Genomic DNA, 22395 nt, shown 5'->3' on the forward strand with positions numbered 1-22395 from the left:
TTCAGTGGGCACTGCTCACAGGCAGCATCACCCCAAAGCCTGTGCCAGGAAACTGCAGATGCCTGGGGTCCGTGTCCCTGCAGCACAAGCAATGCATGGGAGAATCCCAAGGTGCTGCTGCGTCGTGCCAGGCTGCTCCCCCTGCCAGGGCTGCCTGGCCACTGCCGGGCTCCGGCCAGGCTCCTGCTCCCGCGTGGGCAGGAGGGTTTGCCCCAGGGTCATGAGAGGCTCAGCTCACTTACACACCACTCAGCACTTGTCTTCTGACCTCTGCAGCCCCTCTGTGAGCCCACACTTGTTTGTGTGAGCCTGGCTATTGTACGTGAGCCAGGCTTTACTGTTCTTCTTAAAAGCTGTCCCCAAAATGAGATTTACTTCTAAGAAACAACAAAGCCCAGGAAGGCAGTCATACCTTCTTCATCATTCCTGGGGTTTTGATTTCTTTTTAAATGACCTCTAAAATATTTTCTCATTAAAGCAAGGTCTATTTTTAAGAGACCAATGTCATTTAATTAGTCATTTTGCACAAGAGGCACATCTGACTGGAATTTAGGCTCCTTTTATCCCCTTTTAGCAGATACGCATTTTTCCTAACAGTGAGTAAGATGGGGTCTCTTAGTCTCTCAATCTCTACTTTTTCCCCCTTTTACTCCATCTCCCCTCTCAGATGCTGGAAGCAAGAACAGTAGACTCTGTGCACCTCCATTTCACAGATGGTCTGACTCATGGCACAGGAGCTAAGAGGTAATGCACTCTGAAATCAGGAAGGTGCACTTAAAAGGGAAAAGAAATACGTATATATATATTTAAGATCTATTTTAGACACTTTAATCTGTTACTTCTATTTCTGTCCACATTGACTTATGCTTATTGTCCCCTTGGAATAAGTTTCCAATGTAAAAATATGAGAGTTTCATAATATCAGACCACGAAGATAACTCAAAGCTTGATTCCTGCCCCAATCACATAAAGGATGGTGCTGCTTCTTTTACTGAGCTATTGCAGCTGTGTGAGCATCAATCTTCAGGGGGAAAAATGCAGATCTTGAATCAAAATGATCAGAAATAGAAACCAGAACAGGGAAGAAAACATGGGTTTGCCAAGTTTAAGTGCCTTCAAGATCTTATGGTTGATTCAGAAGAGTTGGTTGAAGCACAGAGCACGCGGGTCCCATCTGGCATCCCTGTGCTGAGAGGCCATGTATCCCAATCCCTGTGATGTGTCCTTTTTGCTTACAGACTTCTAGACACAGCAGCAGCAAGCACATTGAGAAGGTGAGAGAGCAGGCAGAGCACATCTGTGTCTGCTTTGCTTTTCCCTTGAGGCTGCCTACCTGTGTGTAAGACTGCTGACTGCTGCACAGTGAGGTGTGCACTGCAGCCATCCCACCTGGGGATAAACCCCTAAGCCCAAGGGAAAGCCTGGTCCCTGTCACAGAGCTGCAGTCCCTCTGCACGCTTGTCAGAAAGCACAGGACACAGGGTTTTACTTCTGACCTCTTACCACAGGGAGTTGCTTCCACTTGAACAGAAGTGGGCATCTGTATGTGTAAGAGGCAGAAATCTGCCCCTGTTACCAGTCACTGGGGATCAGCAATCTCCTCAGAAAGTGAGAGAGAAGCCCTATAGAGAAACTAGGTCCCTTCACCTGCTTGATTTTTGGAGTGGCTCCTCACTACCCAACCATTTGTGAGACAGCCACATGCTCCCCAACAAGGCTGGCACTCACACAGCTGCTGGGCCAAAGCAGCCCCTGCTACACGACTCGTGGAGGATGCAGGTAAATATCACAGATGAGAACAGGCAAGCTTGCTTTGACCATGCCAGCCAAGAGGCAAGCTAAAAGCTAATGAAATTGTTCCAGGAAAAAGAAAGAAAAGAAAAGCTTAATCTTAGTAAAAATATAGTCCCTGAGCACTGGCGGGGTCAGGGTCAGGTTGGGTTACGCGTTGTATAAGTCCCCATTATACAAGCCAAGGCAGGGCAGAGGCTGTCCCAGGACTATTCAATCCTCCTTTCTCCTGCTCAGTTTCACTGTTGCTCCCTCATTCCTTCCTTCCCACTATCCCTTCTTCTGATGTTTGCTTGGACATCAAACAGGTCAGTCCAAGCGCTTCCATCACTATGAATTAGAAGATCACACAAATCACTTCCTCTTTGAATAAAATATGACTGTGGGAGCTTATGAGTGGTTGCTCATGTGAGTGGCTGCAATAAAGGCAGCTGCTTTTCTGTGTAGCAGAAAAATAAGCATATTATGCAGCTGGAACTGAGCCTGCTGTAACACAGAGTGACCAGAGCCCAGGGGCTAAACGCAAGCATCACTTACATCTTTGCAGTTTGGAGAGCAACAGCAAATGGTGCTGAGGGGGCTCCTGATAATTAAGGAAAAACACACAAGTATTCCACAGAAACATGACTGTTACTATTCCTCCATTTTAAACCAGCTGCTGAGGACAGTGTTTTCCCCTTGAAGCATGCATATTCCTCTCAGGGCACTCCATCATATTCACCTTCAGATTCTGTTCTTTCATGCAAAAGCACCGCATCAGCGGTAAATTACTATCTTTGGCAACACTCACAAGGCGCTTTTTTCATCCCAGCCCTCACCCTTTAGGCAGATGTTCTGAAAGCATCTTCAGGTTTGTTTGGTTTTTTGGTTCAAATGGAGCAGTGCAAAGTAAGGCTGCTTCCCCTAGCAGACTTCCAGAGTGCATTTGCTCCTCCAGAAACAGCTTCCCTCAAGCCCTCAACTCTCTTATTACCAGATCACTTTTGACTCCGTGTTCTGATCACCTGGGCAAAAGCAGCATTCACAGAAATAACATGCACTTTCTGGAGCAAGAACCACCACCTGCATTTGAAAACCTGCTCCAGCACAGTGCAAATGCACTATATTTTTTTTTTACAATTTCTACATGTTTAGGTAATTGCTCTCAACTCAGCACACATCTGCAATACTTTGAACCACATTTCTCTGGGTTTGATATTCTAAGTTTGACTCCAAGGTCCCAAAAAGCTGCTGAAACATGTTGGCAACTCATCATAATCTTCCAAAGAAAAAGAAACATAACGTACTGCAAACAGAAAATTCATTGCAGTTTTGACAGCTATGGACAATATAGAGATGCCCCAGCAAATAAAACTTGCTTCCTAATCAACAAGAAGGGAAGGTAATTATCTAAAATGGCATTTTTTTTTGACAGAGGGAAAGAACAAAACAGTAATCAAAACCCACTGAAAACCCAGTTGAAGTTTGCCACTATAGCAGGAAGAGAACACACAGTTTTATCTGGAAACTGGAGAACTTAAACTTTTCAGACCTGCCCAGTATTATGCAAAAGAACAGACTTTCTATTATACACTACACAATACCAGACAGGTGTAAATACCTGTACTCTTACTTCCCTCTCCTTCTACAGACTCCTTTGAAAACCTTCTGTCTTTCCCACTCTGTCTTGGGACTCTTCCTTGCAAAGCCAAGAAGCTCCTTGCAGTCTGTTTTTCGATGCAGCACAGTAAATTGCTATTCTTTGAAATGCTTGAAAAAAGGTTTTTGAATGAAGTCCAAAGGAAGATTCTGATTGCCAGTGGTCGTTCTCTCTCTTAGCCTAGATCAGTTTGACATAAGCCATTTATTTCATGGTTAACCCCAGAAAAATCCTGAAGGGAGTATAAATTTGTGCATTAATCCCGCTCACCGGTTTGGCTCCATTTAGTTTTGGATGAAGGAGGTGTCACATTGCAACTCTCTAACCCGTATTTACCTTTTCAAATGCTTTAACCAAACCCCATTTGGGAAACCTTTGTGTGACTCTCACACAAACTCGTTGTTGCAGAGGAGAGAAAGTCACACCACTCTAAGTGCTGAGCATTACAATGAAATATAAAGCAGCATTAAAGTTGCTCCGTGCTTAATGCGGCGGTTTAAGCAGCTAATCTTGTTTCGGTTGAATGGCATGTTCATTACAGCAAATAAATCAGTAACGTGCAGGATTATTGAAGAGGAAAGACACATTAAACCAGTTTAGGGCATCATATTGATTTTCCAATTTTTTTTTTTTTTAGTGTCCGATTTAGCTTGGCGTTTTTCAACAGTCAGTTCTAATAAATGCTTGTATAGCACAGATTAAGCAGGTGGGAACACTGCCCAGAAAGAGTATTATGAATAACTTAATGCACTGGTTTAATTGCAGCAATCCATGATACTTACTGTGCTGGCACCAGAGGAGAATTTTCAGTATTAAAAGTTAAAAATTCAACTGAGCTACCAGCAAGTATCTTTCTTTTAATAATTATTTGGGAAAAAAAATCCATTATTTTCACCTCAGATGGGAGCAGAGGAAGATTAGAGCTCATGTAACTATTTAACTTATTTCTGCCACAACTAATTAAGATACTGTTAAAAAATAATTAGCATTTACTTGACACAACTTTGCCTCTCTGACACGGCAAAGCACTGCAGCAGTGTCCCTGCTGTCTTTGTGCTCAGTCAGCCCTATTCTGCTCAATCCCCTTTGCAAACAGGATGCACAGAAGTGAAAAAGCCCAAACCTAGCTCATATTTCAAACCTAGCACAGAAGTGAAAAAGCCCAAACCTAGCTCATATTTCAAGCAACAGACTCCTTTCAAAGCTGTACTCTAGAGTATCCCCATATTTCTTCCCCACAGCACCAGTTCCCCAGCACTGTCCTTGCCACAGTTTGGAGCAGATGCAGGAGGAAACCAGTTTGGAGCAGCACCAACTTTCAGCAGAGCAAAGCATTGAAGCTGCTGCCATCACAGAAGAAGATGCTGGTCTGACAGCTCCCTAAGCCCAGACCCAGTCCTGGGTACAGACCGTGCCAGGAACACTTGAAAGGCCAGCAAAGATGCCAGTAATCTCTCCCAAGTGCAGGTGTTTGATACAGCTATCACACAACTGATGGTGGCCACTGATCACATCACCTCTTTTTTTCCTTTCCATGTTATTTTTGTCTTAGATTAGGTTAGGATCTCCAAGATAAAAACTGTAGCACAACACAAGGCTATTGGCACACAAATCCCCCTGGCTGCCTCCAGCAAGTAGCAACAGGCACCCATCACAATGCTGGGAGAAGCAACACTCCAGGGAAGTCTTGCAGAATTGACTGGCTTCGCTCTTCCAATGTAACTTTTCACTCTGGCAAAGATACAGAATGTGCATCCTGCACAAACTTAATGAAGGTCAGGCTAAAAATGCTTACATCAGTCCCAGAGGGAAAATTCACAATGAAATATGAACAAAAATTGATAAATTACCCATACATTCTGATTAGGAGTACAGTGATTTTGCTAATCACACAGCTTATCATTCCAGAGGAACTCTCTATTCAGGGCATGAAAACTAAGGTAGAAATTAGCAGAAACACAAGATTTGATGGTACTTGATTAACTGGGCAGAAAGCACCAGAAACAAAACATTAGGAAACTGAAGCCATTTTCTGCTTATAGCAGATATTTAATGAAGATGCAGAAAGCAGCCATTACACAAAAAAAAAAAAAAAAAAATCTATGTTTGGTTTTTATTAAAGAAGTTCCTTGTTTAGTGCTACACAGGAGTCCTCACTCAGCTCAAAATAGAACAGAAGCTTTCAAGAACCTTTGAACTAGGATTATTTCAACACCATCACGCAATCCAGGCACCCTCCCAGAAGAAAGCTGTTGCTTTTAACTCAGAAGCAAGTCTCTGCTGCCATCCTACTACTCTGCTAGTTCAGACCAGTGCAGGGCTCAAGCTCAGCTGCACTGCATGCAGCAGTCCCCAGCCTCACTTCGACCTAGAGGCCAGAGCATCCCCTTTCCAGCTCAGCTGCCATCAAGGTCCTGCATACCCTCTTTTCTCAGCAGCTTTCAGCCACCTGTGCACTTTAGCAGCCTCCCCTGTGTGTTCTTACAGACCCCGATTTCTGAACCTCTGTTCCTCTCATCAATTAAATCCTCTACTCTTCCCACTTGCCCTTCTCTTGTGCAGATTCCCTTCCAGGTTCCTCTCCCGAGCATACAGGCAGCTAGAACCACACCGACACTGCAATTCCCCTCCCTTCCTGGACATCCCTTGGAAGGGACACGCCGAGACTTCAATTTGCCTTTGCAAATCGCAGCACTAGCGCACAAGGCTCCTGCCAGCAGGCGAGAACCCGGCTCTCTCCATGGTGAGGCACTGCGCTGCTGCTTTTTAATCCCTGCAGCCCAGCAGCGATCCAACACGGTGCCTGCTGAAGCTCTCAGGGGCTGGTGCAGGCAACCAAAAGCCTCCCCACACACAGCAAGCTATGCCCAGCTGCCTCACTTCTGCACACCCACCCATGAAACTCAGTCACAGCGAACGCGAGCCTTGCCCTAGACTGCAGGAGGCTTCGACAGAGCTGAAACTCCACCCTCGCAGCAGTGGCTGTTGTGTAATTCAGCACAGCACTGCTTTGAAAAAACCTTTCTGGTGCTGCTGTCCTGCAAACAGCATAATGAGAATAATAAGCAGGTGCTCCTGAACACAAACCCAGATCAGGAGGAGTATAAAACTACTACAGATGAAGCAATTAAGTAACCACACTGTTCACTGTTTAGTGACCATCTTTATTAGAGCAGACTTTGCACGTTTAGGGGTTTCCTACTAAGTATAAATATGAATCAAAGTGCTACCCCCCACAGTAAGTAATCTTTATTTCTACAAAAAAAAAATTACAACCAACCAGTATTTCAAAGTTTATGCTTTTTAATACATATAATACCAAAAAGGAAGAAAATAAAAGATGAAAGACTAGCAGCAAAAAGAATTCTATTTCTCTTTCAAAAGTCTGTTTGCTTCCACAGTTCTCTAGCAAATAGAGTATAAAGAGAATTCAATCAATTTTTATATTAAATAGCCTACCAAAAATATAACACTGTGTAAAGAAAGTTTACAGTAGAAAGTTGAGGGGGAAAGAAAAAAAAAGGAGAAATAGTAGATTTAACATTAAAAATCTCAAGTGTAAACGTTGCTGCTGCTGCTGCTTTAAAATCAAAAACAACAAAAGTCACATGAGTATTTCCGTTTGGCTTAGGAGCCAGGAAAATAAGAAAAGCTGATTTTTTTTAAAGTGCTTAACCACCATATCCAAAAGTAATGACTTTCAGACCTACTTAACATGAATGTGCTCAAAAAGCCACCGCTTACAGTATAAAAGCTGTCATTCTGAAATGCTGCACATACAAACTGGCTTTATCTGCAAGAATGAAAGATTCCTTTGAACAGCTCTCAATCATATGATGTCCCAAATCAATGTAATGCTATTAGAGCAGGCAGCTGAGTAAGTACCAGAAAGTTGAAGTTTAAGAATAATAGATATAAAAAATATTTTTTTTTTTTTTAAAAGGCAGCATGCCTCTCCCAGCCAAATGAAGGTACTGTTACACAAGAGAAACAGTTTTGTATCGTTGTTGTAAACGACCTAAAACAAAGTGACTGCTGATCTAGTAATTCACATGTTACACAGAGGAAGACAGATACTGCTTTCTGATAAAACACAAAAAGGCAATAATTTGGGTGGGACCAGTTGCTAACACAGTATTTTACTTATTATTAAACATACAGTTTAATAAACTTGTTAAACTTGACTTCAAAACCAACAGCATGTCCTAACAGAAGAAAAATAACAAATAAAAATAAAATAATTAATAAAGCAAACTATTTGAAGAGCTTTAGGACTGTTTTTGTTACACTGTTATATATTTATTTGAACCTTAGTGCAAAGGAAAAATTCAACATTATAGGCTCCAAAGCAAATCAAATACAACTACTTCATGGGGCATTTTGACAGACATCAGGCACAGATTCCAAGAGAATTTTCTTTTTTTTTTTTTTCTGTAATGAACATTCTTTATCTCCAGGTTAGAAAATACATTGAGAAATTGGAGCAAAGGTTCTGACATTCATTAACCTCAGGTACAGCTACAAATAATTTAAACACTACCACTCTCCCAAATCAGAAATACAATAAACAAACTGAACTGCCACCATTGCTGCAGCCATCAAATTGTGCCCACAATTTGGTAGTGACAGCAGCACCACCCATCCCCTCAGTTATTGCACAAATTTCTCCATCAACTTTGGAGTTCTCCAAGTTTTAATTTGTTTACATCCAGCTATTTCACAGGAATAATATTTTAAAACTATTTCTTGAAAGTTACCAATTGCCAACACAGCATATTCATGTTCTTCAGAACAGTTTTTAAGTAAGAGAACCCACTGGTTCACTTACTGCTAAAACAGATTACCTAGAAAATACAACTTTTACCCGACAAAGTCCCTGTAAACACCTCTGTATTAAGCCACAGCAAGCTCTAGACCAGTAAATTCAGAATCTCCAGTGACTTGACTTTACCTCACTTCTCCTCTACAAAAACAAAAAACCACCAATACATTAGAATTAAAAAGGAAAGGAAATGGCATAATAAACAGAGAGTGAAACCTTGTTACCCAAACAGGTATGTAAAATTAGCTTCTGAAAATGTAAGATTTGAAAAGCAACTATTTTAGTGGTTAAAGTGTGCGAAAGACTAAACATGCCACCAGTTTCAGAGAAAACAGAATACTGTAGCCATCAATAATTACTATTCAAGTCCAGCACTAGCAGTTGTGCTGCTTTTGTTGCCATTTTAGATACTATATATTACCACTTTCTCTGCATATTTCATGCCTCTTTTTTAACAGATGCCAGCAGCATGACTTTTCAGTGGTATAGGAAAGATGGGAACTTTTTTAAAGGGTTCCTTCTATCCCAAGTCTGAATATTAGGTGGAATTAAAAGTAATGTTTTAAGCAGAAACACAAAAGATTATTTGAAATTTTGTTTTTCTATCAAAATCACCTCAAAAATATTCAAAATCTCAGGTTTTTGTGAAACAAATACCGGAAAATACCACGCAAGGAAAGTGTAGCTATTTTACTGATGTGAAGTACAAAAGCTTAGGAACAGAAAAACACAGCTTCAGCCTGAGACTGGAAAAAAAACCCCACAGATTTTTCAAAACCAGAGTCCATACAGTGTCACACAGCCCTGCCTTGTCATGTTTGTTAATATCCTCGCTTAGAAGTCAGACAGCATTTTGTTTAACTTGTGTTGCTCTGTATCATTACACTAAACCATAATTAACTCCTCTTTTGTGCCGGCCTCATTCCAACACAATTGTACCCACTGTATACCAGCAGCAGCTCTCAGGTTTTGTTTTGCAGCTCAGCTGTATTTTTCTTGGATGTTCACAAGATTGGCATTTGACTGGATGCGCTTGGCTAGAAAGGGAAAAATTATATGAAAATTAAACACAAAGAATTCCACAAAACTAGTCTCTCCACTCCCTCTATTTATCAGACACAGACTTGCAAACAGCTTTCTGTTCACATCCAGAAACTTTAATGAAAAGATATGGCTGAAGCTCTTTACTACCCTTCTTCAGGGGACAGCAGCAGACTAATAGTTGCTATTAGCGCCGTCAGCACAGCTGCAGGCAGATCTGGCTGGGCCTCCTCTCCCACAAGAGCCAAGCAAATCCCTGGCACCTCCCAACTCCAACAGAGAAATGCCAACACCACCACTTACGCAAAATGAGTATCCGTTTCTTCTGCTTCGAGTGAAGAAAGCTACTAAGATAAAAAACAATAGGTAGGAAGAGAATAAAGGATGAAACCGCAATCACTGGGACTGTATCACTGCAGGGAAGAGAACAGTTGAAAGTCCTGCTCCAAAGCTTCCGAGTGATGTTCATCTAAAAGGAAAACGGAAGCAAACCATGAAAGCAAGCACATGCATTTTTTCTGTGCAGCATGGCATGGCAAACACTCAGGCCTCAAGACATGCAAGTGTTCAAGCATCACCTCAGAAAATTGCACTTGAACAGATCTCCCCCCTAAAGCACGCAAATACCTAGAAATGTTGAAACAAATTATTTAGATGGAGCCAAGATTTCACATCAAAACTTTTGTAAGGTTCAAAAACATAACTGCACTCAGATACATGTAGACACTGCTGCACGCCTGTTTCCCAGAGAGCTCACTGATAATCTGTGGGGACAGGGCTAATCCCGTACTTTTGAGGAGCACTCCTTCAGCCCAGCCACTTTAACCCCACAATATACCAAAGCTTTTTCCAAACATATGTCGTCAGTGCCGAGGATCCCTAGAAACAGCTGCTGTAATAAGGAATCAATGAACACACCAGCTAGAACAATAGCAGTAAAGCCTCACATTAAAAGCCAAAAGATTAAGGAGATTTATTTTTTTCAAAATCCATCTCCTTCACAGTAAAAATAAATGAAAGTGCAGCTACTCAAACTGGGATGTGCTTGGAGATCAGGAGCTTCAGTCACACTCCTGCAGCACTGCCCAAGGACAGGACCTCGTGGGACAGCCCCACCAAGCACTTCCCACCATGGGACACCAGCCTGCCAAAGGCACTGCTGCATCCCCCTACTGCCCCCTGCCCAAAGGAAAAAGCAATCCTAGTATGAAAAGCACAAATGGCTCAGATTTATAAAATGTATTAACAAACACTTACTGCATCTTCCACGTCAATACACAAGTGTGCAGAGTGAGCAGATTCACCGCCTTGCCTGTTCATCCTCTGCAGGTGGTTATACAGGTCATTCAGTTTCGTGTAGGTTTCATTGCAGTTTCTGCACACTTCTGTGTAGTTATTTGGCGACAGATCAATGCCTTGCCCCTAGGGTTATAAAACTCTGCATGAATAACATTTTTAGGCATTAAACAAAAAATTGGTTTGATTCGTTACTGCTGACATTGACAGGGACAGACTGTGCCATACCAAGCAATCCTTTCCATCTGTGGCCTTCAGCACTCCATGAATGCAATATAGGACACTTGAAAAGAAAACGAGCATCTCTGAGGATATTTCAACCCAGTAATGGCTGTACCAGCTACACACTGACCACTGGGTTAAGTTCTAGTTTAATCACTTGACGTTTTCAATAGGCCAGTCCACACTGCTTCTGACCAAGGCCTATAAAGGCACATTTCTTAAGAAGTATTAATAAAGAAGCAGATCGTTTCCACAAAGATTATCCCATGCCCATTGAAGTAAACCCATTTTACTTCCAGATGATCCTGAAATCTGTCCAGCTTCTGACTGAAATGGAATATGCAGTTTCTTAGGCTATATAGGGCACTTTCTCTGAAGACAATTACCACATTTATTTCACTAAGCAAGTTATATTGTCTTTGCAATATAGCCAACCTTTAACTATGAGTAATTTTAACAGTCAAAAGAAATGCTACAAGAATTAAAGGTGGCTGGTCCTTCTGAGCTAGTACATATTATCAAAAGGATATTTAAAGACTGAATTTCTATACAAAAAAGACAACAATTCTACAAAGCAAGAGCATGCAGACATGCTGGTTTTTACTATGTAATTATCAACTATTGTGAATTCAGAAATTTTGATGTGAAGTAGCATTGCAATTACAGACAAAATGAAGTCAAGGTGAGTATCAATTAGAATTAATTTCAGGCACTCAGTCAGTAAACAACTGCATTTTACCGACCATGGATTTATCTGCCTACAATTCACAAACCCAGCAGCGGTTTATTTGCCTGGTCTGCATCTGCAGTTTATTCAGCATAAATAAGATTTCGGTAGCAGTTAGAGGATTTAGTGCTTCTCTTAAATACACAGCATAAATACCTGAAGGTTATGTTCAAAACATGTCAGAGATTTATTGAATAAATCCAGGAATTCTTCAGTAGAATTTGATAATCCCTCACTGTTATTCTTTAAACAATCTGTTGAAAAGAAAGAAAAACATTGGGATATTTTAATTTCTAACATTTCCACAGCCAGCAAGCCCCAGACACTCTATGCCTGCAAAAAGAGCTCTCAACTATAAAGGATAGGTCTAGTCAACACTGCAGTTTCCTTATCTGCCTGCCACTGATATCTCAGACCTGCTGACCTAACGCTTCATCGAGAACACATTTCAGAATTAATTGGCCTTGATTAAGTGAAAGATGAAGACTATCATCAAGAGCTTTCTGAAGAGGGGGACTGAATTATCTTTGGACTTCAAGATAAAACAAGACATTACTTTTATTTCCCAGCCTCCAAATCTGGCTTTGCCCAGCAACAGTAACAGCCATTTTGTGGCAGCAGAAGCACCAGCAGCAGAGATGAAATGGAGAGCACCCAGGAAACAGCTAGACCATGAACACAATAGCAGAAATCACAGTGTAATTATTATTCTTTAAGAAAAGAGCTTTTTACCAGCTTTGACAGAAGCTCTGGGCCTTTCCTTCTAGTCATGGGCTCAACCCTATGTTACTGCTTCCATCCATCCTACCCTACTTCAGGTGCTCTGATCACCCAGACCTTTAAAAACAACAGTATTTGAGGAATTTAGGAGTTCAGCAACAGCATTGTGAAAGCAAGCCAACATCCTAGAAAATTCTCCTGAAAGTAGTAAGCACCATCAGTAGTTTTCTGACAGACTACTGCCCTCAGATTTTGGCCCTTGCAAAAGAAAACACTCTTGGAGTGCCTATAGTTCAAGATTTGTGTGTTATCTACTGGCTGCATTCAAACAAACACACAATTCTGATCTGTGCAAATTTTAGGGGCTACGTCATAACAGTAGCATGAGAGCTACAGAATGAGTCACGTACTTGCGCAGTTGGCTGCCTCCCAGGTTTCATTGAAGAACTCCGAAAGGGTCACAACTATCTGCAGCCTGTCTGAGGTCAAGATGCTTTTGGCACAATTGTGGCTCTCAGAGGAATTCTAGAAATAAAAGGAAACAAGAAAGGAAGTGAAGAAGTGTTAAAAATACAAAGCGGAATTTCTGAAATGTATTTTACACAAGCGCATCTAAAACAATCACAGCACATCACATGGATATTTCTGCAAAGGGCAGAGCAGAAGTGATGGAACAAAAGTCTTTTGATTCTTCAATTCATACTGTGAGAAACACAGCTTACTGCACACAATCTCTGCAGGTCTACCAGGGCTACATGCAAGTCAGTCAAAAATACATGGAAAAGAAAAAAAAAAAGAAGAAACAAGCACACAGACAGGACCTTCTCTGCCATGTGGCTCATATTCATCCATTCCTGGGCCACGGCCTGGGAGCCAGCTCAAGGCACGTGCAGTCAGAGAAGAGGACAGGCTTGTTCTCATTAGACAAAAGGAACAGTTGAGGGAGCTGAACCAGCAGACTGGCCTCAAACAAAGCAAACCCAAAGAGCCTCCAAAACTGCTGCACCGATGTACTCTATGTGCAGCAAACTTCCCCCAGTGCAGCAACACCAGGAACAGAGATCTCTGTGGAGCAGTGCCTGTGCTCACACCAGGAGCAGGGTCCTCTCCTCTGTGGAGCAGTGCCTGTGCTCACTCAGCCAAGCTTATGTCCAGGCCAAGCTCTCACCTCCCCAGGCACAGCTACCAAGCTCATCTGCCTTAGGGAGCCGTTCAATGCACCCCCATCCTCAAAGCAGGCTCTGCCACAACTCTTACCACAACTCATTCTCTGGACCAAGCTCCTAAAAAATGCACAGCAACTGTAAAGCTGTTGCAGAATAAACAGGAAGTGTTCTGACCAGAATTCAGATACAGAACCATGACCTCCAGTCAGCTGACTCCTGTGCTCTAGCTCCTGGTGTCTGGCTGCTAAAGTGACTTAAGCACTTCTCAAAATTGCCAAAGCTGCCAAAAGCCTCTTTGATAAGTGATGTGGGACACAGAAAAAAAGAATCTCTTCAATGAGAAACTTGTTCCTTACAGTGCTTTACAAGAGATCCAGTTTCTCCCTCTCTTTGTTAAAACGGGATGGGGAGGTTAAATAAGAACTTTCCCTGGAGGCTCAATTGCAGAAGTCAAATATTGCCACATCTGGTAACTCCCACACTTGCCCGCTTTCATTTCTACTAAATTACAGATATGCAAGAATGTTGTTTATGCAGGAAACTCTGGTTGCTTCACAAAGGCTGTGAAGCTTCCTCGCCACCTGGGCTCAGGAGTAGTAAAAAGCTCTTTACCAAAACCAAATCACATAGACCTAAATCACTCCTTAAATAAAGTTTGCCTAATTGATTCCTTAATTAGCCTGGTGAGGAGGATTTTATATTTCAGAGATGTTCAAAACTCAAACCAGCCTGTTCCTGTCACACTGCACTCTTAACCACTGTTAAGACAGAAACATCAGGTACCTGATTAATTGTAATCAGGGACTGAGGTTGCAAGAGGCCACCTCCCTTATCCACCTAGTTAGTTAATCCACACACAGAAGGAAAGAAAGCCAACAGAAGTGCCTTCCAGACCACATAGTGGACAAGTCCTCCCAGGCTGCTAAAATTCAAGCACAGCAGCTGCAATGAGTTCATACATATTCTAAGTACCACAATACATCTGGCTACTTAATTCTAGCCAAAATATCACAGTGAAAGCATCCAAGAGAATTACACATTCAATTTCTCACTTTCACACTACCTAGTCACTGGTGTGAAACAGCTTCCATAAAAGAAACAAACAGACCACAAGTTTGCAAACTAAATCAAGAGACCACTGGCTACATATTAGCCCTGGAGAGGACAATTATCAAAGGAACATCCATGCACTCTTCCAACACAAGCACTGGAATGATGAGGAGAAATAGGAAAACAACCCAAAACAGTACCCAAATGCAGCACTGATACTTCTCTAATGACAGGAAACTGTGCAGTGAATTGGTTCACAGGCCACTGTGGCACCTATTTATCACGTGGGCTTAAAGAGCAACAGATTTTTCTCACCAATGGCAATTCTAAATCTTGGAATTCAGAAATCCCAAGACTGAAAGCACAATCCATGGAACACACTCCTATAAACTTGTTCTCTGTTCTCTTACCAGGGCACCCACTTTTAGCCATCATCACAGAACAAAGGCCCTTTGGTCTGATTCACTAATGTCATCCTCACATTATTCCAGGAACTAACTTTTACAATTGGATCAGCTCCACGAAGGATGTAAACAGAAGACCCAGCTGCAGTCAGAGTTCTCCCAGCAGTGGGTGCACCGGCCCCTGCCAGTGCTCAGGCTTTCCACAACTCTGCCATCAGCTTTGGAGCCAAGAACACTGACACGGCTCCTCACAAGATGATGTGCTCACCCGCCACAGCTTCACAGACCATCACATTTCCGAGAAGTGCCAGGCAGCTAAGCTCTAGCAGCGCTCCCCATTAGTGCTCATACAACCTGTGAGCCAGAGCACTGCCACAGCCATTGCTACATCAGCAAGAACACCTCGGGTTTTTCCACTCCACAGCTTTCTCCGCAGGTGGAGCCACTCGCCCCCAGCCACGCCGGGAGCGGGCGGCACGGACGGTGCCACAGCACAGCAGGACGAGGCGGCTGTGCGGCAGCAGCGCTTGCCAAACACCCCCAGCCCCTGCCAAGCTGCCCGCGCACCCCAGCGAGGCTTTCCGCCTGCCTTCCCGGGGATCCCACCGCCACCTGCCGTGCTCCGGCACCGAACTCACAGGCCTGGAAGCCTCACGGAAAAGGGCCAGGCCCCCAGCCCGCCCCGGCAGCCGCGCACCCCCTCGGCCCCACGGACGCACCCCGACGGCGCGGGCGATGCTGCCGTACTGTGCGAGCAGGCGGCGGTAGTGGCCGTGGCAGCCCTGGCACAGCCGCACCGGGCGGGCGCGCCGGCCCAGGCAGCCCGTCAGCGCCGCGCTGCCCTCCGCGAAAGCGGCCAGGAGGCTGCGGCACTCGGGCTCCAGCTCGGGCAGGTCGCCCGGCAGCCCCGCGCTCCACAGCTCCTCCGCGAGCTCCTGCGCCAGCTCCAGCGCCGGGGTCTGGCGCGGCCCCGCCGCGGCGGCGAAGCCGAGCAGGGCGAGCGCGAGCGCCGGCAGCGGCGCCCGGCACCCACACCACGGCGGCGCCATGGCGGCCGCGCCGAGGAACCGGAAGCGCCGCGCTGGGAAAGAGCCGACCCCCGCCCCGGGCCGCCGCCGCTGATTGGTCAATGAGAGGCGGGGGCGGGGAAAGGGCGGGGAGAAGGCGGGGCCGAGACGGGAGGTCCCGGGGGGCGGGGCGGGAGCTCAGCCCGGGAACTCATCCCTGGGTCACGGGAGCTCACTCACTCATCCCGAGGTCCATCCCGGAGTCCATCCCGGGGACTCACTCACTCACTCACTCATCCCGGGGTCCATCCCGGAGTCAATCCGGGGGACTCATTCACGTATCCCGGGGACTCACTCACTCATCCCTGAATCCATCCCGGGAACTCACTCATCCCGGGGTCCATCCCGGGACATATCCCGGGACAGGGCGCTGGGGTGTCCCCAGGGCCCGGAGAGTGTGCGAGCTGTGCTTGCGCCCGCGGGATGTACCTGCCACGGACGCATCCTGCTCCGCGGTTTCTGTGCCGTGCGTTTCATCCAGGTCCTACTCTCTTCGCCCGAGAAGGGATTTTAGGAGTATCTGTCGTGTGGGAAGTGACTTTAAAATATGCTCAAATACAGCAATTTAAGGGTAAAAAAATCCTCCAAAAGGAGAAATAAATTGTGATGGAGAAATAAACAGCAACTTTCTACAAGCGAAGTATTTCCCACGTTTTATCTGAGGCTGGTCACTTTGTTGGTACCTGGCTCCAAACTTCCCCGTGGCAGACTCTGAATAAAACCACAGCCACCAAAGGAAAACTCTTCTCGGATCGGGAGGGATGAGCAGAGCAGCGGGCAGCCCCTCCCGGGGTTGAAGTGCCCGGCTATCCGATAGCTCTGTCTGGCAGGACCTCGACCCCGTGCCCATTCCTTCTGACTCCATCTCCGCAGCCACTTCCACGGGCTTCTCACCGAGTCTGGGGATTGCAGCGCTTTGGTAAGACACACATCCGAGAGATGAAGGAGGGCCCTGCCATTCCATAGCATGGTACCTTCGGGAATAAGAGCCAAGCAGGAATGGCCTCATCCATTTTTTCTGCAGCCGATTCAGTGGCAGCGGTGATGGGACAGTGCTGGCCGACAGTGCCGGGAAGTTTTGGCAGCTGCTGGGAGCTCAGGACTGTTTGAAGTGGCTCCCAGAGTTGTACCCAGCTCCGCCAGCACCGTGCCACCCGGCCCAGCTGGTGCTGGCTTGTGCCTGTCATGCAGCACACGTCATGGTGAGGAAATATCCAAGAGAGATTTGTGAAAAAACAGAGGTAAAGGTGGTGATACAGATGCTGTCAACAGGCAAGAAGCACACGAGAGAGCATCTGGCTTCTTGGAGTGTCCCGAATGCCCCAGCTCTGAAGAACTGGCTTTTAAAACAATGAATGAAACAAACGAAAACCACGTCATGACTATGACACAGACGAATACGGCAGCGTGATCAAAAATGTACCACACTGTCTGTACTCGCAAATGACCAGGACAAGGGCCCTGGTTTGGGTGCCGGACCTTTCCTGAGCCTTGCTGCCCAGACTCAAGGCAAGTCCCACCGAGGTTTTTTCCCAAGGCCAGGCAATACCTTCCCGCACGGCGCCTGCTGGTTTGGGGGCCGCATCTACCACGTGGAAGCCTGAGGCTGCTTAGCAGGACTCGTGTGCCCAGGTGGCCCCGGCACCAGAAGATTGTCACCCTTCCGTGGCTCCCAAGCAGAGATGCAGCCAAAACACCGAGAAACCCTGGGGCGACGGCGCTGCCCGCACCAAGCCCTGAGACGGGGACGGGAGCTGCTTGCCGCCCCTAAACCACCCTCGGGCCAGCCGGAGTCCGGAGAGCCCCGTTTGCCAGAGCCGGGAGCGGGTGTTCCCGCAGAGCGGGTGTCCCTGCAGAGGGGGTGTCCCTGCAGAGCGGGTGTCCCTGCAGAGCGGGTGTCCCTGCAGAGGGGCTGTCCCTGCAGAGCCGGTGTTCCCGCAGAGCGAGTGTCCCTGCAGAGCGGGTGTCCCTGCAGAGGGACTGTCCCTGCAGAGGGGCTGTTCCCGCAGAGCGGGTGTCCCTGCAGAGCGGGTGTCCCTGCAGAGGGACTGTCCCTGCAGAGCGGGGTGCCTGCCCGGGCCGGGCTGTCCGCATCCCCCGGGAGAGGGCAGCAGCACTCCCGCGCATCGCCCCACCGAGGGGCCGCGGGGGATGCAGAGGGACCTCGGCCTGTCCCACATCGCCCCGGTAGCAGCCGCAGCCCGGAGGAGAGATGCAAACATGCCCCAGGCTCTCGGCATCCTCACCGAGCCGCGGGTGTGCGGCTCCGGGAGGGACCGGCTGGCGGGGGCAGGGCTGCGCCTTCATCCCGCGGGTCAAGGGGGATGCGCTTTCCCACGTCTTGAGAGACTTTAATATTCTCCTGTGAGATAATGTGTTCTTCCTGCGTGTGAAAACTAGACTCGGGGGGTGTGGAGAGGGGAAAAAAAAAGGAAGGGGAAAGGGAGAAGGAAAAATTTTAAAACACAAAAAGGGAAGTGGGGAGAATAAAGAAAAAAAAAAAAAAAAAGGCTCAAGAGTTTCAGATGACATCTCTGAGGTGTAACCAGTTGCTACTGACCAGTAAGGAAGATGTGTGGTCACTAGGCGCTTCTCCTTTTTATCCAAAATAAACATGACACTACAAAGCAAAAAATAAAAAAGTCACTAACTTTTTCAGCTGTGGTTCAGGACTGGGCTTGAAGAAGGCGAGGTCCCCTTCTCTGATTATAGATAAATTTGGTTACTGAGCAGAAATAGGCATTTACACTGAGAACTCGGCTGTCAAGCTCACTCAGTTAATTTTGTTATAGACTTGTGCCATTACCTTTCTGCTTGACCTCATCAAAGGGGTTGTACTCACAAGCAGGATTTGGCCTTGGCCATCAAATCTCAGAAATATTCAAGAATATCAGAAATCTTGTGTGGGTACACCCAATTATTCTTGAAAACACATCCAAGAGTTTCAATACCTGTCCTAACTACAGGCAACAGCATTATTCCACAGAAGGGAAAAAATCTTACCTTTAAAGTGCAGAAACAGAACACAGAAAATGAACATTGATTTCCTATGCCATCTTGCTGGATCTGGGGAGATGGCAGTGCGAGCCAGGTAAAATGAACAGTTTGAAGGTGTAAACCTGTTTTTCCCCTCTGATTGTCAGCCTCCCTGTTTCCTTCAGTGCTCTTTCTCCTGAGTTATGCCACTGTGAGCTGAAAAACAAACTCTTTTTTTTTTCTTGTTATCTTTGAAGGATGATGGCTTGGATAAAATCTTTACACTAGAGGGCTGGAAAAAGAGAAACAGAACATAAATGTCAAGGCAGTGCCAGAAAATTAAGTGATGACTAAGAGTGAAAGGAGTCAGGGGTGCCTGGAGGGCTGGGTGCTTGGGGAGTGCAATGGTCTCTGTAAGGGAGACTGGGGCAGGCAGCAGCTCAGAGGGCAGGAAGAAAGGGGGAAAAGGGCTTTGCCTCCTAGGCCAAAACTGCTGCTTGGGAGACAGACTACCCACCACCTGAAACAGGGGCTGGTAAGAGCAGGGAGGTGTGAGAGTTGTCCACAGAGAGGTGTTTCTGGCATTGTGGAAATGGAAATATTTTTTAATCTTGACCGATTTCATTGCAAAGATTACAAAGCTCAACATGAAAACAGGATCAGAGTATTGTATCTATGCCCTGCCTACAGAAGGCATTTCCTCCTGCTCTCCATCACAGTCCTGCACATCCCTCCTAATTCATGGGGCCATTGTTGGCTCCTTCATGTCCTGGTTGTGGCTGATGCCAAAGCCTAGCTGTGGGCCACCTGATTAAGTTACTGTTTTCCAGATTCTACAAAGAATCAGAAAGTGAAAGAGAAAGAAGAGATCAGGAAACAGTAACACATATGTAATTAATAAAGGGCACAAACACGTCTTCATCACACCTTTGACAATGAAATAAATATGGAATATTTCCTTGTGAGGAAATAAATATGTTAAATGAACTGTCAACATGTTAAAGCATTTTTTGGTTAGTTGCAAGTCAAAATCACCCTGGCAATACTGTAGAGTTGGTCTGAGCCAATTCCTATTTTCAAAAGATTGTGTGAGCTTTGTTTAAAAGAGATTGACAAAGAATTTTCTAGCTGCACTATTTCTGACCAGCCTGAGCCACTGTGCTTGCTAACACTGTCCATTTGGAGCATTATTTTCCTGTGTGGATGGCAAAGAATATGAAAAACTTCTCACTCAGGACAACAAGATAGAGTCACACCTGCACTAAACCATGAAGAATGAGCAAAGGACTCAAAAGTCAGCAGAACAAAAAGCAGTTTATTCACAATCATTTCAGTCCCTAATTCAAAAACTCCCAAAATCTATCCATGTCTTTGCAAATCAGATGCCAAATCCTGCCTGGAGCTTTTAGGGCCAATAATATTGTATCAGCCACTTGGAAGTCAGGGAAGATCAGATGCTGGAAGAGTGAAGACACACTCAAGAACATCATTGTCTGGGTAAGGACAATAAACTATCACAACTATAACTTCTTCAGTGCTATACTTACAGAAAATGTGTATCAGTGTCTCATATGGAATGTTTTTTTAGGAATGTTCTGCAAACTGATTTATTCTCTAAATTGCCAAATTAAACAAGGGAACACTCCTAGCACCACAGTTTTCCAAAGAGCTGTGGCTAGGTCTACGGTGCCAGGCTGTCCAACTCAACTGCAATGGGTTTGTCTTGGACAATTCTATGGAAAATTGGGAAACAGGCTCTTAGCTCACCTTAGCCAAACCATCACATTCTCATTTTGGAGAACCACTAATCTCCTCCATGCCAGAGTAAGGTTTAGGGTCAGATGCTACATCATAGTTCTCCCTCCTTTTTGCTAACTGTTCCCCTGGGGAGAAGCTGGACCTGCACTTGACATCCTCAGAGGATCAATAGTTATTTTCTGACTATCACTGTCCACAGAGGTCTGCCCAGGACCCATTTTCCATGTCCACCTGCTCCTGAAGTCTCTTGTTGTAGCCTCTGGTGGATACTGAAGCCACCTTCAGCTGGAACTAGCCGAGTGGAGGAGCCCTGGACACTGTCCTGTCCCTGGGGCTAGGCTACTGGAAGGCACTGAAGTGACCTGTGATGGTAAGCCGGAAAGCCAGCAGTAGTTTTCCCATCTCCAAACAAATACAGAGAAAACACCAAGACAGGCCATCCATCAGCTACCCCTCTTCCCTATTTAGCACCAACGCACTTCTGAAGAGAGAAAACTACCCCACCTCTTTGTATGAGGGCTTTTTTTGTTGTTTTTCTGTAGGCATATAACAGCATAATAGCTTCAGAAATCATATGTAGTGCTGTATGATCTTTGCTTAGACCTTAAATGTTTGCATATAATCTTCTCTATGAATCCAGTGTGCAGAGAAATGTCATTTCCATGCACCTGTCAGAGTTTTTACTGTGGAAAAGAAAAAAAAAAAAAAAACAGGTACATTGTATTTTTAGAATAATGACTAGAAAAACAATAATTGTCAGTGGCAATCATGCCAGCCTGTAAAGATACAGCTAGAGCTAAGTTGATGGGATTTTTTTTGTTTGGATTTTTTTTCCAGGATTCTGCACTTGAGCAACTGAATGATACTACATTTAAGGTCCTGTGTGGCATTGCCATTTCCTTACTCATATGCAGCTAATTAAGTCTTAATTGTGCGGTTCGTTATGAAATGAAAGAAGAGCTGCTAGACTGGATATTTTTAATGTCAGTAAAACAGGATGATAACCATGAAATAGCTAACGTATAGAAAAATAAAGTATGAAGACAATATTTAAAACCCAGCGGAAAGATTAGAAGGAGCATAATAGTAAAATTACCACAAATAACTTCTTGATCAACACAAATAATATGAAAGCTATATTCTTTTTATAGCTCACTGCAGTGTGGATGACTGCCCATGCCCAGAGATACCAGTGAGCCAAGATTTGCTCTTAATTACCCTGGGGTCAGTGTGGTATCATCCCTCTCTCTTCTCCAGCAGGAAGCAAACCAAAACTGTTCTTCCCTTTTGCACAGATTGTTTCCTGCTACTCGTACATCTCCATTGAATTTCATCAAGTTCCCAAAGCACAAGCCTAAAACATGCCTCGTAAGGGAAAGTGGCTGGGCTTTGGCAGACATTGGATCCGCTCGTACACCTGTCAAGTTTCACTCCTTGTGTTTCAGCCCTTCTGGGATGAGCCAGTGGAGGACACCGCCCAGAAACTGGAGTCCTTCCCTCCCGTACCTGTGTGGCCAGGATTGAAGCAGTGCTGCAGGAGCTGACGTGAACAGCTGAACTAATCAGCTAAGGGTGAAAGAATATTTTTACAAGTGTCTCCATATACATTTGTCCTGTTGAGTTTTTTACTTTACATCTATTCTTTGAATTGTACCTAGGTACTTCCTATCACACATGGTAGTAGAAAATTATCTATTCACTAATACAATTTTCTAG

General features: G+C 45.1%; 1 protein-coding gene across 1 annotated transcript; it reads right to left on the reverse strand.

Annotated features, from left to right (window-relative positions):
- Positions 1-6580: 6580 nt before the first annotated feature.
- Positions 6581-15936, reverse strand: OSTM1 (osteoclastogenesis associated transmembrane protein 1). Its single transcript, XM_041478131.1, has 6 exons — positions 15598-15936; positions 12669-12783; positions 11695-11792; positions 10551-10715; positions 9597-9762; positions 6581-9289 (listed from the first exon to the last, which is right to left on the reverse strand). The coding sequence occupies exons 1-6, from the start codon at positions 15925-15927 to the stop codon at positions 9234-9236; spliced, it is 930 nt and encodes a 309-aa protein (XP_041334065.1). The 5' UTR covers positions 15928-15936; the 3' UTR covers positions 6581-9233.
- Positions 15937-22395: the final 6459 nt, after the last annotated feature.

The sequence above is a fragment of the Pyrgilauda ruficollis genome, unplaced genomic scaffold (assembly GCF_017590135.1).
Source record: "Pyrgilauda ruficollis isolate IOZ18807 unplaced genomic scaffold, ASM1759013v1 scaffold43, whole genome shotgun sequence".
NCBI classification, from domain to species: domain Eukaryota; kingdom Metazoa; phylum Chordata; class Aves; order Passeriformes; family Passeridae; genus Pyrgilauda; species Pyrgilauda ruficollis.

Coding starts and splice junctions, on each gene's coding strand:
- OSTM1 (XM_041478131.1), bottom strand. CDS start 15,927: ATGGCGCCGCCGTGGTGTGGGTGCCGGGCGCCGCTGCCGGCGCTCGCG. Junction 12,784..15,597: donor GCATCGCCCGCGCCGTCGGG/GTGCGTCCGTGG, acceptor TTTTATTTCTAG/AATTCCTCTGAGAGCCACAA. Junction 11,793..12,668: donor GGAGGCAGCCAACTGCGCAA/GTACGTGACTCA, acceptor TCTTTTCAACAG/ATTGTTTAAAGAATAACAGT.